Source organism: Spermophilus citellus (genome assembly GCF_964194105.1).
Source record: "Spermophilus citellus genome assembly, chromosome: 5".
Lineage (NCBI taxonomy): Eukaryota > Metazoa > Chordata > Mammalia > Rodentia > Sciuridae > Spermophilus > Spermophilus citellus.
In genome coordinates this window covers 92,888,971-92,907,710 of record NC_138186.1, presented here as the reverse complement: position 1 = coordinate 92,907,710, position 18,740 = coordinate 92,888,971, and the positions used below count along the sequence as shown (strand labels likewise).

At 34.6% G+C, this 18,740-nt stretch overlaps 1 protein-coding gene across 2 annotated transcripts in view; it reads left to right on the top strand.

Moving 5' to 3' along the window:
* The window catches only part of ME1 (malic enzyme 1), a 164,772-nt gene extending 146,116 nt beyond the window's left edge, over positions 1–18,656 (top strand). For both annotated transcript variants that reach the window (XM_081294885.1, XM_081294886.1), the window contains 5 exons: positions 2,003–2,108; positions 3,084–3,226; positions 5,058–5,231; positions 14,012–14,110; positions 16,972–18,656. In XM_081294885.1, the coding sequence (XP_081151011.1) occupies positions 2,003–2,108; positions 3,084–3,226; positions 5,058–5,231; positions 14,012–14,110; positions 16,972–17,139 (690 nt within the window). In that variant the 3' untranslated portion in view covers positions 17,140–18,656. The remainder of the gene's footprint in view (positions 1–2,002; positions 2,109–3,083; positions 3,227–5,057; positions 5,232–14,011; positions 14,111–16,971) is intronic.
* The last annotated feature ends 84 nt before the right edge of the window (positions 18,657–18,740 follow it).

Genomic DNA, 18,740 nt, shown 5'->3' with positions numbered 1-18,740 from the left:
GAAGCTTTAATAAAGCAAACACATGGAATCCAGGATCTCACCATGGAATTTAATTAGAATTGAATTAGCCCTGGAAGCTGGGTTCAGGAATCTCTTTTCTAGGTGACTGGTGCCCATATAGCTCTGGAAAGCACAAATCTGTTTCGTTTGCACTGTTATCATCGCCAATACAAAAAATTTTATAGATAGAGAAACCAAGATCCAGGGAAGTACCTAAGGACTTGCCCACAATCATATGATGAGTGTAAGAGCCTACTGAGTCTTGGTCCCATATTTTAGCTCCATTTGTTGATAGCATTTCTTAATTGTGGAGTATTTCTTTATTTTACTGAATAGCATAAAAACTTACCAAAAATAGCATAAATATTTTGCTGTTAATTATTAGAATGTATTCTGCTACTTGTTATTTATTTCCCTAGCTAGCAATATTTATCATAAACTATTTACTTATTGACTATAACCAACAGTGATGAAGACAACACTGTAAAATACATTTAAAAATTTGTTGTCTTAGATAATCTAAGTGCACTGAGGAAAATATTTTGAGTCATTTCATTAAGAAATTAGAGATTAGGGCCTGGGGTGCTGGTTCAGTGGTAGAGCACTTGCCTAGCATGTGTGAGGTACTGGGTTCAGTTCTCAGCACCACATATAAATAAATAAAATAAAGGTCCATTGACAACTAAAAAAATTGTATAAAAGAAAACCTAGGGAAAAAAAAGAGTGGAGATTGTATTTGTCACTTTCAGATTTTTCAACGTCTTTTAGTTTAATTTCCATTATTGAATTTTAGGTTTATATTCATTATAAACGGACTCCACTCTTAAACTTACATGCTACTTTTAGCAGCAACCTATATTATGCCAGCTTGACTTTATCAATGCTAACAAAATCATCTTTAAGACTTGTATGCTGGTTTTATTTTCTCATGTGGATGTTTACTTCTTGGTTTGGTAATCTGAGGAAAACAAATAGATTTGCATTTTTATGGAGATCATTGACAAATCTGTATAAACCTATATACCAGAAGCAATTTGGATATGCTTTTGTTGTCATGTTGTTTGTCAGTAATTGAACGGTCCAGAACTATTATCTCAGACTTGCTTTCAGCAATCCTTCACTGTGACCTACTAATTCTTCTGTTTTGTACTGGGATATGCTCTTTTCAGCGTGGATTGTTTATTGTTTTGGTAAGTCCAGCATTTTTTAATTTAAAAAAATGACTGGAATATTTTCCTCTAAAGCTACATTTATTATTTCGTATTCCTATTACACAATAGGAATAATCCTTAACTCTTACAATTTTTTTTTTCTCCCAATCCTAGGTTTCTTCCTTTATGTTTTAATTTTGTGGTACTGGGGATGGAACACAGGGCCATACTCATGCTAGGCAAGTGCACTGTCATTTAGTTATATCCCCAGCCCCTATCTATTTATAATAAACCAAAAAGTGAAGATTGGTTATAATATTTTGCTATTTTCTTAAAAGAAAACATACTGGAATATGTTAATAGAACATTAAAAGCAAGATCCTTGACCATGTTCAATATTGGTTGTTTCATTGATGGACTATAGTTTTCAGTTTTGTGGTATTTAAAGGATGACAGATCATTAGAGAGTTCAATATGGAGTCACCTTGTTGATTTTAGGGAAGAAAGGTAGGCCCATGGGAGTAGACTAAGAGCACTAGGTTCCTCAGTCAGGAAAGGAGAGGAGGTTGTTATAAATATCTGTTCTCAAGTGTACAAAAGATTAAGGGCAATGATACAAACTTGAACAAAAAGATTATAGTAACTTAAAGTAAACTGGAATTTTGTTGAGAAAAAAAGAATTGCTTAAATAAAGAAAGTAAAATTTACATAACTGTAGGTTTTTTACTGTGGATTAAAATATGTTTAAACGTTAAACATAAATATGAGTAAATTTGAAAATATGAGTAAATATAAAATTTCTGTGACTCACATGTTTGGCAGATTCATTTCTTCTCATTTGCTTTACTTAGGGTCGTGCTTCCTTAACACAAGAGAAAGAAAAGTTTGCTCATGAACATGAAGAAATGAAGAACCTAGAAGCCATTGTTCAGAAAATAAAACCAACTGCCCTCATAGGTAAACTTTTTTCTCCTCTTTACCTCTGATAGCCTCATTTTAACCTGATTGGTTTTCTTTCTACCAATTATTCATCCATGATTTAGCTATTTTGGGTATTCTAACCTTGAAATTCACAAACAAAATGATATTCACTTAAGCCTCAGTACCTCATAGATACCTAGATCTGTAAGTTCAGTTCTGTCTTCCTAGTATTGCTTACCCTAGCTGAAGTACATGGCCTCTTTGCAGACTCTATCAGCCTGCTAATTCCTGGCATATTTGGCACTTTTTCAGGCTTAATTACTGCAGAGAGCCGTTCCTTCTCAAATGGGAGGATTTTATTGCCCAGGGAACATTTGGCAACAGTCGGGAGATGTTTGTTTTTAGTTGTCAAAGTTGGGAAGGGGATTTCGAGGAGGAAAATGGGGCTACTGAGACATGGTGAATAGAGGTCAGGGATACCACTAAATAATCCTACAGAACACGGGACAGCCCCTGCAACCAGCAATTATCCAGCCCAAAATGTTGCTAGTGCTGAGGTTAGGAAACACTGGGCACCTCCTGGAAGTCAAGGATCACATCTTTATGTTCCTCACAGTACACAGTACTTAAACAGTGTATGTACACAGTAGGATGCTCACTATGGTCAAATTTTATGTGTTTAAAAAATCTCCAAGTTGTGAATTTTAATTCCTTATTTTGTGTGTGCATGTTATTCTTTGTATCATACTCCATTCCTAGAAATTCTTGTGAAATAGTTGACAATATTGAAAACACTGTTGATAATTACAATTAAAGCTACTATTCCATGATAGGAAGTTTACTAAGCTTTTATTATTGATTCAAAAATGTTCTTTCAATGGTAATAAAAAATATGAAAAAATGTTCATCTCTAGAAATTGGAGAAATGCAAATTAAAAATACACTAAGATTCCATCTTACTGGTCTTCTTGGATGAATTAACCACTGATTGGATTCTCATTTCTTCATTAGGAGTTGCTGCAATTGGTGGTGCATTCTCAGAACAAATTCTCAAGGATATGGCTGCCTTCAATGAACGGCCTATTATTTTTGCTTTGAGTAATCCAACCAGCAAAGCAGAATGTTCTGCAGAGCAGTGTTATAAAATAACCAAGGTAAAGTAAAAGTATACTGAAATCTTAAAAGTCAAACTGACAAATTATAGGGAAGCCTAGGATATCTAAGGTGCATACTATATAACCTTAAAAAATTATTGAAAATAATTTGAAAGAAAAGTGAACATATCAGAGGAATGAGAACTCTTATCCTTTTCTAGAGTTTTGTTTGTATCACTCCTCTTCTTCAGCAAAATAAACTTTGTAATATTTTAGTGATAATTTTCTTCAAGTGATTTGAAAGTATCTAAGATTTAAACATAAAAGTTGAATAAAAAATCTTGGTTTTAGATGGTTATTAAAATAGCTCTTAACTAGCTATTCCCAAATATTTCAGCATATAGTATCAAACTACAGTCTGATTTTTGTTTTGCAAAATTCGGGGTTTGGGTTTTGATGCTATGGGTGGAGTCTTTGGGTGACTTTCTTGATATCCAGCCAGATTGGGATAGAAGTCCTCAATGCTTTAATATTTTACTGCTTCAGAAAAAATGATAATATTTTATACTGTGTTTTCACTAATTTAAATTTGACTAATAATGTGGGCAAAAGTCTTTCGTTTTCTTCAAAGATCTGAAAATATCATTACAACAAAATAGATATTGGGTCATATCTATTTAAAACTTACTTGACATATAAAATCCAAATTGAAGCAGAGAGGGAAAACACAACACAAAGGTATACCACTCTGAAAAAATAAGAACTTGATGTCTGACTTCTTTAATAATGTATCTTTAAATGCTTGTTACTTAATGATTTTTTTTGGCAAGGAGCCACTCCATTACTTTCTTCTCTTATTTAGGTTGGCATCAGTATCCTCACTAATTTTATTTTATATTTCATCTATAGATTGGGGAATTGTTTCACTTTCCCTAATAGTCCTTAAATCCTTAAAGGAGTAGGGTAAAAAATCCAACAATTCTGTAGGTACTTGCAAATTTGGCATAGTGCTTTGCACATAGAAGACACATAATTAAGGAGTGTTTAATTGATTATTTTGTCTTAGTATATCTCAATAGGCCTCAAGAATTTAGAGACTCATCAGTGATACACATAGGTAAAATTAGCCAAATTTATATAGTTGTGTTTTAAAATTTAGATGTCAGAAATAAATGGCCTAGCTTTTTCTTATGATGTTATCTAGTGCTCTACATTGTTAGAGATAAAACATTGAAAGCCATTTTGAGGTTGAAAATTAAGGTCTAAGCTAAATGTTATTTCCAATACTATAATACTCTAGTATAACCTACCTGTGTACCCTCCCTCCCTTCCTCCTTCCTTCTTTTCCTCCATCCCTCTCTTTCTTTCTTCTTTATTTATTTTGATGCTAGAGATTGAACATAGGAATGCTCAACCACTGAGTTACATCTCCAGCCCTTTTAATTTTTTTTTTTTTTTAAGAGTCTCGCTAAGTTGCTAAGGTTGTCCTTAAACTTGTAGTCAGTCCTCTTGTCTCTGTCTTCTGAGTAGCCGGGATTATAGTTGTGAACCACCACACCTGGCTCTGTCATTTTTATTTTTAAAGTCTGTAATTGGAAGCCTAATAGTCCTTAAATCCTTAAAGGTAGAAATGGTTGATGGACCTATGAGTTGGACCACTGCAGAGAACAGAGTGATAGTCTTAGGGTGATTTTTTCTGGGAGACAAAAGTAATATAGAGAAACCCCCTGTTCAAAAAACATTATAGGGGCTTGCCCACATTTACTAGTGAGTTGATGAAAAGTTAGGCTTCTTTCTAAGTGTTCTCTGTTTTGGCTCTTGGATAGTTCTGTTTTATTTGTTTTAAAATAACTTGCTTCTTTTTAACTAGTGGTATGTGTCTGTATTTCAGGGACGTGCAATTTTTGCCAGTGGCAGTCCTTTTGATCCAGTCACTCTTCCAAGTGGACAGACCCTATACCCTGGACAAGGCAACAATTCCTATGTGTTCCCTGGAGTTGCTCTTGGGGTTGTGGCATGTGGACTAAGACACATCACAGATAAGATCTTTCTCACTACTGCTGAGGTAAGTTATTTAAGTTTGCCAAGGCTATAAAATATGCTCAGCCTCATTTGTTTAATATTTTATTTGTCTAGCATCTCAGCTTGCTCTCTAGAAGTAGTAAAGTCTAAAGAATTAGAGAAAGTCTTTCTCTAAGATGCGTGGGGTGGGTAGGTAACAGGTTCATATTGGGTCTCTAGTAAAATATTCTTCAACAGCTGTTAGATAAATTATATTTTGATTTCATGGAAGGAACCCCTTTTTAATCTACACATTTCTCATTAAATTTTATTAAAGTAAAGAGACAATTAAAATATTGTTTCCAAATGAAAATTAAGTGATAAATATTTCATTATTAATTTTCTGAATAAAGTATTTTGAAGGTTTTTTAAAAAAGTCTGATATAGTATAGTGGTTAAATGCATAAAACAAATCATGCTAATATTTAAGCAGAAAAGAAATTTAAATAGGGAAATAAATATTTATCAAACCACTAAAATAATAGGAGAAGCAGCTGTAGTCAGGGCCTTCAGGAAAGATTCTCAGAACATTATGGTGCAGGTCCACTAGGGAATCTCATTCTGACAAGAACTGTGAAAGATCTATGCTTTTACCTTGCTTGCAAGCTAACAAGTTAGTCATAGTTTCATAGATACTGTCAAGGCATGATGCTCTTAGATCAGAGACAAAGGAACTTTATTACTCATAAGAATAAGCCTTGAGCTTCATATTTCCATCAGTTTCCCTTGTGCCCTAAGTCTAAGCAGTAATTGGTTATATATTTCTAAAACAGTGACCTTATGATAACTGTGGATGATTAACAATGTTTCAGATTCAAACAGGATGCAATTTGTGAATAAGAAGCTTGTGAATTTCTTCTCTTAAAATTAAACTACTATACAACTAGCTGAACTGAACCAAATAAAACTTGATTAATTTTCATATACATCTATCCTTAAAACACATTATTCTTTCCATTGTAAAGAGGTTTGAAAAATATAGAAAAAATATTTTAAAAGAACTAAAGGAGCATATTCCAGGGGTTAGTGCCTGGCTTGATTCTGTGAGAACAGTGTCTAGAAGTTATTATGATCTGTCCTTATCATTTTTTTCACTGCATTAAAAGCATAATAGCTGATGTATCAAGTAGATGTCTAATTACTAAGAGGGCATTTTAAAGTTGTTTTTACATTAAGAAAAATGTAATCATTGTTTTCTAGAATATGCACATCAGAAGAAAAAATTGATCCTTCACTTTCTGTAGCTGTGTTTTCTTTCCTAAATTACTCTAGCCCCATCTAGTGACAAATATCATGATTTTTTTTTAAATTTCTTATTTAGGAAGAGTAATGATCACTACCAAAAATTTTTGAAGAAAAAAAAAAATGGCAATGTGAGCAGTCCTATTCTTATTGTAGCTAATGGTCCACTGACAGCATCATTTTTTCCTAGGCTTCAACACACATTTCCTTTTCTCATACTACCTCAGTCACATCCCATTTGTTGTTTTCTTTGTCTTCTGTTGTTTGGCTCTAGGGATTCACCCCAGGGCCTTTCCCATGTTAGGCATGCAGGCTACCCCTGAGCTATAGCCCCACCCTTCTCTGTCTCTTTTCATCCTCCTTTTAACTAAGACTTTTCCCATACCCTTAGCATTCATTTTCTTTTTTTTTTTTTAACTTTGCTATTGGTTTATTTAGCTTGGTGTGGTATTCTCAAATTTCATCCATTTGCCAACAAGAGGCATAATTTTATTCTTTTAGTGTTGAGTAATATTACACACACACACACACACACACACACACATATATATATATATATATATATATATATATCTCATATTTTATTTATCCATTCATCTGTTGAAGAGTACCTAGGTTGGTTCCATAGTTTAGTTACTATGTGAGTTGACCTACTCTACATTGATGTGGCCACTAGCAATGTATGAATGTAGCTTTTCTCCCACATCCACATGAACAATATTATTGCTTGTATTCTTGATAATTGCCACTATAACTGCAGTGAAATAAAATATTGAAAAAACTTTGATTTGCATTTCTCTAATTGCTAAATATGATGGTCTTTTTTATATGTTTGTTGATCAATTGCATTTCCTCTTCTGTGAAGTGTCTTGTTCAGTTCCCTAGTCCATTTATTGATGGGCTATGTCTCTCTTTTTTTTTTTATTAGTTGCTCATGACAGTACAATGATCTTGACATATCATACATTTGATTCAAATAGGGTATGAATTCTCATTTTTCCACGTGTACAGGTTGCAGGATCACATTGGTTATACAGCCAGGTTTATACATACAGCCATACTAGTGTCTATGTTATTCTGCTGCCCTTCCTACCCCCCACTCCCCCCCCTCCCATCACCACTCTCTACCCAATCTACTTTGATACATTTCTCTTTTTTTTAGCATTCATTTTCTTGTCTCACTCTTTTCCACCTGCTTTCAAAGATCTCATCATTTGTTTCCATTGTCTTTATTCTAATAGTGCCAATTTTGTGTATCTCTATTCCCACCTTTTTACCGGAACTCCAGTTGCCCTGCTAGATAATTCCCCAGACATGCCCAGCTGTGCCCTTAAACATTTTGAAAACCATATTTAATGCTTTCCCTCACCCTCAACATCCATGTTTCTAATAGTAACATCCCCTTTCCAGGTAACTACCAAAGTTTAGAAACCTGACATTCTTTTCTTCTCTTCCATCCCATAGCCTTCAGGCACACTACCTAAACATATTTTGGTATGTTTTACCTTTCATCCTTCCTGCTGCTTTACCTTTCATCCCTCCTGCTGGAAAGCCCCAAGAATTATTCTGCATCCAGTCTCACATTCAGGATACTGCTTATGTCTAACTTCATTCTTGAATCCTTTTTCTGACAAATCTATCTCATCTTGCTCTTTCTTGTCATGGTTGTCCTTATTAAACACACTAACATTGAATTTTATTCTTGGTTGTGTTATGCTCTTGAGAGCTTCATATTTCAAAAATATTAAGTGTTGCCTCTATAACTAAATTATAGATTATTTTCTTTAAAGACAGAAATTCTTCCATAAACTACTTTAAGAACTCTAGTAGAATCTAGCACAATGTGGAACACAAAGCAGAAACAATAAATACTGTTGGGTTGGATTAAATTGAACTAGTTATATAGCTTAGCAAAAATGAATACCACTTACTGCCATATGGCCAAAAAAAGAAGAAAGTCCTTTTTGTCTATAGTATATTTTATAATTTATAAAATAAACATAAAATATTTAGGTGTATTTTTTGGTTTGGCAATCCCAGATTTAATAACTGTTAAAATTATAGTCAAAAATACTAATTTTATATCACATGAAATTAGAAATCTCTGGGTTGGCACCAATATTAAAGGTTATTTATGGACATTTTCATATTATAAAGAGATTTTTAGCTTTCCTAGCACTGGGGACAGTCTTCTGGACCATGATGAGAACACACAGTGCATCCCGAGTCAGCAGCACTGGCCCTATGCAGTCTGTGGCACAGCCTGGGAATAGGTTTATCTCTCTCTGTTCTAACCTAGGACACAAACCTTGGTCGCCTTTCCTTACCCAACCCTTGTTCGACCTCTTTCTGATATCTGTCCATAGGATGCCTGAGATGATCACTATGGACAATAGCATCTGGAGGAACCTTCAAATCCAGCTGCTATAACATTGTCAGAATGAAATTGAGAAAGATTACTTTGAGAGATAGAGGCATCCACGGCAGCAAATAGTTTTTGAATGAATGAGTCAGTAGGTGAGAACTCAAGTGTTCTTGTGTTCTCTCTTCTCCCTTCTACCCCTGTATGAATTCATTTGTGTTACTAGAAATGAAATGTCTGATTTTCTAAAGCTAACTTTAAGGAAAGGGAGAGGATAGGGAAGAAGAGAGAAAGGTTTATTTGTCTTATAGTTTGGAGGCTGAAAGTCCATACAGCATGGTACAGGATCTGGTGAGAGCTCCATCATGGGTGATGGAGCGTGTACCAGAGAAAGAGCTCACATTGCAAAATAGGAAACTAGAAAGAAACTGGGCTCCCATGCAGTCCTTTTGAATGACATGCTCACAAGTTGTGTGACCAGCAGGCCCTCTCTCATAAGGTTACATAGCATTATCACCACACAAAGGACCAAGTTTCCAATATGTGACTTCAGAGGACACATTTAAACCTATCCAAATCACAGTATTCCCAGAATTCTTATATTTTACTGAGATTCCCCCTTGTTACCTATTTGCTACTTATTTCTCTTCCACAGTTTCTTGGCTCCCTCTCTGTGTGACAGGCATTCATGGAGAACAAGAATTCATTTATGATTCTTCTTTACTCAATCATCTTCTGACTGTCCCCCGTCTTTTTGACATTTGAGAAGTATTCTAGAGGATAAAAAGAAATGACGTCAAGCATTAGCAATATGGCAGTGGTGACAGATTCAAGGTATATACATTTTAGTCAGCTTTTTCGTTTCTGTGACCAAAAGACCCAACCAGCACAATTTTAAAGGAGGAAATTTTTATTTGAGGCCTCAGGATTTCAAAGGTCTCAATCCAAAGACAGCAGGCTCCATTCCTCAGGGCTCAAGGTGAGGCAGGACAGCATGGTGGAAGAATGTGGCAGAGGGAAACAGTTTACATGATGATCAGGAAGGAGAGAGAGAGAGAGAGAGAGAGAGAGAGAGAGAGAGAGAGAGAGAGAATATTCACTTTCTAGATACAAATATAAACTCCACAGCCCCCACAACCTAATGAAACACTTTCTCCAACCACATCCCACCTGCCTCCAGTTACCACTCAGTTAATACCACCAGGGATTAATTAATTAATTATGTTGATTTTGTTAAGGATATAGCACAATCTTTTCTCCTCCAAACATTCTTGCATTGTCTCAGGTAAGGTCCTTGCTTAGCTTCAGGACAGCCATCTTAAGTGACAGCCCCATTTAAAAAAATAAATTTACTTTCCTGCCCAAGGCTCACCACTCCCTCAGACCAACTCCACCCTTAACCATCTGCATTATGACTCCCTGCTGGCCCTAATCCCTGAGCCTACTCTAATCCCTGAGCCTGCCCCATAAAAGTCCTGAACCCCAAGCCTCTCTCTATGGAGAGATGAGTCTTTATTTGTCAGCTATCTTGTGTATCTCTGCCTGGTCTCCATCTTTCATTTCTCCTTCGCCTGTCTTCTGGTGCCTCGCTTTCCTTTCATCTCACACGTAAGCTCTTGGCAGACACCACATCTAAACCATAAAAATATGTCACATAGATTTGGGGCCTTGAAGCAAGAAATGACAGCCTCTAGAAGATAGAGAACGCAAGGAATGGATTTGTCTTAAAGCTTCATAGCCCAATAGGACTTATTTAGACATCCAGAGAATCAATTTGTATTATTTTAAGTTACAATGTTTAAGATAATTTATTATAACAAATACAGATGGTTCTGGCCTTTAAAAAAAGTCACATAAATAGGTGAAGAATTTTGAAGTTAATTGGTTATAGAACTTGCTCCCAAGTCATACACTAATGAGCTAATGTAGTGTAGAGCTAGATTTGACCCCAAAGCTATTTTACTTCTCTTTTACCATTCTGACTACCTATTTTTTTGTTTCTTTGTTTAACTAAAGAGTCAAGGTTCATTGAACACTGAACTTTGACAGACATTGTGGTAAATTCTTTACTGGAATTTACTTCATTTGATCCCATGAATTAGGAACTTTATTTTTAGATAATCAGTGGAGTCAGCGTTCAAATATAGGTCTGCCTTACACAAGGACCTGGGTCTTCAGCCACCATACCATTACATCTTTTGCTACTCATTTTGCCCTATTCAATTAAATAATAAGATAGATACCCATAAACCTTTTGCTTTAACATCTAAGTAATGCCAACTGGTTTATTTTTATTTTTTTACATTTCTTTTTTTTAATTGGTTCTTTGTAGTTATACACGACAGAATTCACTTTGATGTAATTGTACAAGCATAGAATAGGTCTTATTCTAGTTAGGACTCCACTCTTATGTATGTATATGATGATACCACCTGATTTAAGTCTTTTATAAATCCTTTGCAAAACTAGGAATAATAAGGTTTTATAAAATAGTCTTGATTCAATAGGGGATGGTTTTATTTTGCTCCAGTCATTGTTTTACATAATTCTCCATCAAATCTCCCTTTTCTTTCCCTTAGTGACATTTCAGTAAAATCCACTTACTATTTATTAGATATTAGTCTGATTTAGTGAGAAATAGTTAAGCATTTCTAGTTCATAATTTTTCATCGATTTGAAATATCATCTCCTCTCCCTGTAGTACAAAAGGCGTGCAGTAGCCTTTTTCACTTGTTTTCAAAACCTTGTGGAAAATATTGATCCATTTGTGTTGCTGCAACAAAATACCTGAGCTGGATACTTTATAAAGAAAAGAGGTTTGTTTAGCTCAGTTGAGAGGCTGAAAATCCAATGGCTTCCTTGGCAGAGAAATGGAAAGGGAACTATCTGGGTGCAGAAAGGGCCCCCGCTCATGGGGTTGCCTGGCTTTATAACAACCTACTCTCACAAGTATTAACTCTGAGGGACTAGCATTCATCCCTTCCAAGGACAGTGCCTCCAGTTTCCTAATTCACAGTAGGCTCCACCTCTTAAACATTCCTCCACCTCGACACCAACCCATGGAGAACCAAGCCTCCGGCACATAAATCTTGGGGGCATAAATCACATCAAACCATAGCTAGGGGTTTGAGAGAAAGTGGCTAGACTCTAAAAAACCACCTTCCCTTGTCAAGGTCTATGTCTTCCAATGTGTTGGAGATAGGAAGGAAGGTTATGGGAAAAGTTATGAGAAAGGCTCTTTTACTAACTTTTCTGTATTTTGGCCATCAGGTCCTCTGTGGCAGGGCTCAAATCTGGCTCTCATGGAACACATATTTGAGAGTTTAGAAGATCCTTCTTCAGCTCTGCTGGACCCTCACCATCTTTTCCTGTTGCTGTGGGGTTGGCAGGGCTGATTCTACCTCCTCTTAGGCTCTAGGGGAAATGGCAGGCCCCACATGTTTGGTGATTTCCTGAGAGTGTGGAACTCTTAATTTCTCTCTGTCCTAAAATTTGGGACTCTGGTCACCAAGTTATTCAATGCCATGTTAAAAGGCAAGAAATTATGAATTAAATGATGAGTTTATTATAAAATTATGATCAATACTGTAATTATAGATTATAATGTTTTTGTGTAATATTTATGGTTTCTCTACCCACCCTGCTCTGTCTAAATGCCTTTGGTCAGAAGTCCCCAGTAACCCACAGGATTTAACCCAAATTCCTTATTTGACTTTGAAAACACTCCAATCCGTATTTCTCTATACAGAACCTCTGCTGCCCCAGCTTAGGGCACTTGTGTTCCTTGATCTAGCTCATACATCCCTGCCTTTGATTTGACATTGTCTTCATCTGGAATGTCCCTGACCTGCTTTTCTAACTTGCAGTTTTCATTGGATTCTAGCCTCCAGCCTGCCTCCACTATGAAGCTCTCTTTCTTAACACTCATATTTCACCTCTAGGCTCATTTCAGTATTCTCTCTTTTAGTACCGTGTTATCTCATTAAATTACAAATCTCTCAAGGATAATAACTTTTTTTTTATGGTACTGGGGGATTAAAACTAGGGATGCTCTACCAGTGATCGTTTTATTTCTATTTATTTGTTGTTTTGGTACTAGAGATTGAAACCAAGGATATTTTACCTGTGAATTATAACTTCAGCCCATTTAAAAATTTTTTTTTTTTTTTATTTTGGGACAGGGTCTTATTAAATTGACCAGGCTGGCCTCAAACTTGTAATCCTCATGCCTCAGCATTCCAAGTAGCTGGGATTATAGACACATGCCATTGCACCCAGCATAACTGTTTTTTAAATTTATTTGTAGTATTATAGTTGCTCAATATCTTACTTATTTGCAGGTGGCAACAAAATAATACTTTAGAAATAATTTCATGATTTAAAAATAAAGAGTATTAAGAAATGACACCAAAAATAAATGTTTAACTATTCAAAATATTGCAGATGAGAAAATATTTTTACTTCCTCTCTACATCAACATTTCTGTTAAACAGAGGTTCAGGTCTAAGCTGATTTATATTCAGCCTGAAGAGTCTTAATCAAAATCCTAGAGCTAGAGTGAATTTTGTTTTTGCTGAACCTACCTTACTGTCTTAACGTAGGGTTCATTAAATAGTTCAACATTGTTTGATTTAGACCTAGGGAATGGTTTGGGAATCGCAGATGCTAAGGCCAGTTAGTGATTGGGTAATCAGAATCTGGGTAAAATTGAAATCCTATTGATAATGTGACTCTGAAATAGCTTTCTCAGCCTCTTGCCTTACCTCCTGCAGGGGGCTGTGTAAGCGGGAGTAACAGTATGAGCCACCATGAAATACTGCTGTCCTGTACTTCCAGGGTCCTATTCCATTACTACTCACATTTCTTAACTTTTCCTTCCTCCTGTTCCCCTAGTGTTTCAATTGGAAAGTGTCAAGTATTTCATGGTACAGTGAAAAGGAATTAAACTGAGAGAAAACCTGAATTCTCTTCTCATCTTTATGATTCCCAATAATTAATGCATCTCTCTTGGGTTCAGTTCTTCCACTGATAAAATGGTAGATGAAGTGAGATGATCATAATGTGATGGTTTCTACAAATGGCCAGTCTGTGTGGCCATGCACTTAGGTTATCTGTATAACTACCACATTGTATGGTATGAAGTATAAACATTGTTCTCTTTTTTCCTTTTCTTCTTATAGGTTATATCTCAGCAAGTGTCAGATAAACACTTGGAAGAGGGTCGGCTTTATCCTCCTTTGAATACCATCAGAGACGTTTCACTAAAAATTGCCGTAAAGGTAAAACCATTCTTGTTCAATTCTCAGTATTTTTACTTCCTTCTCTTATTAAATACATATTTTTAAATATTAAAAATATACTAACATGCTTCCTTGAAATGTTTTTCTGTATCAGTTTATATCTCTTAAGTTAGGGAAATGAGGCATAGTGACTAGATAGAATTTAATAGCTACCTTTTAGATTTACAAAGAAGTGGTAGAATTAGGATGGATCATTTTCTCTTTTGTTTATTACCGTTCCATAATTTAAATAACTCATTAGGTTTTTCCTTTTGGTTTGGTGCCTCACATTTCACTGTATTTTAGTTATCCTCTTCTGTATCACACTTACAATAATTAACAAATTATCACAGACATGATAGAGTGTCATTTAATCCTGGAACCACCTGCTACATCCATGTCTCTATGGCATCTTAAAAAATGAAGATTCTAATATTAACATTGATCTCTGCCTGCTATTAAGCAAAAGTCATTCCGATAATTATCATCTGATTAATGACCTGCAATTTTCTTGGGGCATGGTGGTGCACACCTTTAGTCCCAGCAGTTCTGGAGGCTAAGTCAGGAGGATTAAGAATTCAGAGTCAGCCTCAGCAAAAGCAAGGTGCTGAGCAATTCAGTGAGACTCTGTCTCTAAATAAAATACAAAATAGGCCTGGGGATGTGGCTTAGTGGTTGAGTGTCCCTGAGTTCAATCCCCACTACTCCCCTGACACACACACACACACACACACACAAAAAAAAAATCTGCACTTTAAAAAAAAAAAAGGTGAAGACCATAACTAATAATAGTGGCAAGAGGGAAAAGCTATAAGGGCTGTTGGGTTAGGTAGATGAGCTGTTGGAGGATTGAAGGAAAAATCTAAAGATAGGGTTATTTTTCTATAATAAAATTGAGAAATTGACCTTTTTTGCAATGTAGTTGTATTAGTTTAGCAGCATTTGTGTCATCTGCCCACTAGATGTCAGTTCCATCTGTAGAGTTGACAATTAAAAATGTTGCCAGGCAATTCTAAGCGTTCCCTGGGAACCAAATTGCTCCTAGATTAAGAATCACTAGTTTTAAAGCTATTAGCAAATTTATCTAAATGATACCATTTAATATTCATTGGTTCATATGTTATTTTTTATCTTGTTGATTAAAGGTAGTCTTCAAAATAAAAATCCTTCAAAGAACATTAGATAATAATCTCTTTGGTTATTTATGAAAGAATATTATTGCTCATATGTTTCTAATATTGTGTACCTTCTAGTTTTTAACTTGTTTGAACTACTAATATATGAATAGCATGTTTTCATTTTGACAATTTAAATGAAAAGGAGCTAATGTATGATTAGAGGAGAAAGTATAAAAAAAAAGGGACAAAAAGATGCCGGTTGTATACTAAGATAATGAAGAATAGTGCATAGATAGAAACTGGAAAATCAGAATAAAGAACCAAACATGAAGGAGGATGATGTGAGTGGACTACACGTTTGAGGTATCAGTGGCACATTCAAACATACAGTGCTAACAAGTAAATGAAAGTGACTGAGACTTAAAAGAGAAGCTAGATAGAAAGATCCGGAGTCTTCTGTATAAAAAGTAGTAATACCATAGTGTAGGTACTTTGAAATTAGAGAAAAGTCAAATAAACAATATTCTATTTTTCTACCATAAGCATTATTTTATTATTTGCATGTATTTCTAGTCTTTTTGTTTGCTTTCTTTTTTACCATCTTTATAATTATGGTGCATACATGCTTTTGTTTCCTGCTTTTTCATAGAAATTTCTTCACAGTTCAGTAGTTTTTATAACCATATTTTTTCATAAGTGCAAAATTTTACATTGAGAAGAGATACTTAATTTTAATATTCTTCAGAATCAGACTTATCCAAATAAGTCTATCATACAAACAACTCCTCTGTGACTGTGTTTTAGAACTGGTATGAGTTACATTGTATAAATGGAATGATTAATTTGGACAAGAAAAATCCATTTTTTTTTCTTAAAGTAGAAGAAAAGAGAATGTATAAAGGTATAGAGGAGATAGTTTGTGTTGGTGAAACGGAGCTTGGGATTGTTTTCTCTGAATGTTGGAGTTCTCTCTAGAGTGATGAGAATTAATTGGAGACTTGGAAGATGGGGGAGGTTTGGAATTATCTTTTAGAAACTGTGAGGAGGTTATTTAAAAATGATTGAAAGTACTATATGCAGCCAGATGTGCCTAAGTAAGGTTAGGAAATGTATCACACCACAGAAAACTCAGATGTAGTTCTCTGATGGACAGCAACAAACGAAGACCAGAATTGAGGGGTCCATGGAAGAAGGTCTAGACTGGTACTTGTAAAACATGTCATGGAGATGAGAGTCTATGACCCTGATTATGGGTTGCAGATGATTAGGTTAACAGGATCAGAAGACCCTAGGATAAATACAGAGATTTTGTAGGAGGCTATGGTCAGAGTAGAGATTCTTGAAAATTCAATGTATTCAAGCTGAAGCTTAGCAGTAATATTCAGATATTTAGTTAAAGTTAATTATCAACCAGGTCATGTCAAGACTTTTAACACTGGCTTCTCTAAGAAATCTTGAGATAATAAAAAATAAATCTTCATTGTTCATACTCTTATGAAAAGTTGCTGGTATTATTTTCCCCCTCTTGCTACATTATTTATCATTGTTTTCATTTATATCTTCTTTGTTTATGTGAACTTTTACTCTAACACTCTTCTTGGAAACAGAACAATATAAATTATAAGATAATTTTTGAAATGGGTAAAAACTTCTGTTATATATATTCACCATCACCTTTTATTAATTAAAGCAATTAAAATTGTTTTATTAATTAAAACAATTAAAATTCTGTTCTTATTTTAGATTGTGAACGATGCATATGAAGAAAAGACAGCCACAGTTTATCCTGAACCACAAAACAAAGAAGCATTTGTCTGTTCTCAGATGTATAGTACTGATTATGACCAGATTTTACCTGACTGTTATACTTGGCCTGAAGAGGTCCAGAAAATACAGACCAAAACTAACTAGTAGCATAATTTAGCCAACATTAACTTCATTATTGAGATCTTGAAGTCTTTTATAATTTTTAAATATTAGTACCCTTTATGATGATTTCATAACATGATTAGATTAAGATAATTTTACTTTAACCATTAAAATTTATAGAATATTAATATAAGTTAGGACAAACTTCACACTACACAATTTTCCTTCATTTACCTTCTGGTTATTTATAGTTTCAATCTTAATTATTTTGTCCAAATTCTCTTTAAAAGCCATTGTACCTACTACTGAGAAACTCATTTTTATATAAAAAAATGGGAAGACCAAAATTAGTAATATTGATATGATCAGCATTAAAACTCATAATTCTTTTGTTGACCATTATGTTAATTCCTTCTTTTAAAAAATAACAATAGAAGTGAATTTAGGCATAACTGAACTTTTGCTAAACATAAATAACACTACTTTGTTACCTGGAGAAAAACAACTTGTCAGGTGTACTTATTCCAGTCCTACATTGTATTTGTTCTTTTTGTGTAACGGAATCTGACATTTCTAAGAAAGATCATTGCTGTTTACAAAACCCGTGCAGCCTTAGATTTTAATATTCTTTTTTTCCATTGTTATGTCTTATAGAGTAAAGTGCTTATTACCTTGGTTCACAGTCAGAAACCTTCTCAAGAGTATTTTTATTTCTCCACCGAACAAATGCCCTATCCTTCAACTACCACACTGTGGCTAAGGGCCTTATGGACTGCCTGTCCAGAGGTTTGTACCTTCAGTTCAGCATACCTGATAAGTGAAAACAGCTAAAAACAGAGTCCAGATCCTTGATAGGGATTTCTTAAGCCCGGTTCTTAAGACAATGATCTGATGAATCAGGAGCAAGGCGCTGATTCCCTAACAAGCTGGGTGTCTACTTGAGTGATCTGCTTGAATGTTCCATTGATTAACTCAGGTAACTAAGAGCTCAGTGTATAAGTTCAAAATTTCTCTGGAGTTTGGAGAAATTTGTATAATTATGTCCACAGTGTCTGAAATAATATTTCTGTATTTCTATCAGTTACTAAAATATTTTAATTATAAAACCCAGACTATGATAAAGAATAGTTATATCCCCAGATTGTATTAATTTACTTTAGATATTAATGAGTGAACTAATGGAAACATTTTTGAATTCTTAAGCTCAGGTGCAATAACATTTGTTATTTATTTATAGAATCATCTAGAGAATTTTCTGTTTTTGAAGTAATGATTTATAGAGTATAAGATGTTAAAGATAGACTGCACTATGAAATGCTATTATTGAAAGCTGAAGGTTATACAGATTGTTTCAGGTGTGAGTGGAATGGACCAGGGACTTTCTTGTGGTAACATTTAGTTAAGGGTTTCTGTAACACAGTTATTTGGAAAAGATTCATAATACTTAAGAAATAAGTATTGTTTGTTTCCTTGTTGTTATATAGCTCTAACTAAATGTATTTACCTATGAAAAGATTTCTTAAACCAAGAAAAAGTGAATGAATAAAATTATAAAATGATATTTTCCTTAAAATATGGTTATACTTTAAATAACAATGATGGGTCTTGGGAGTCGTATGACAAAATATTATGAATTTTTTTTA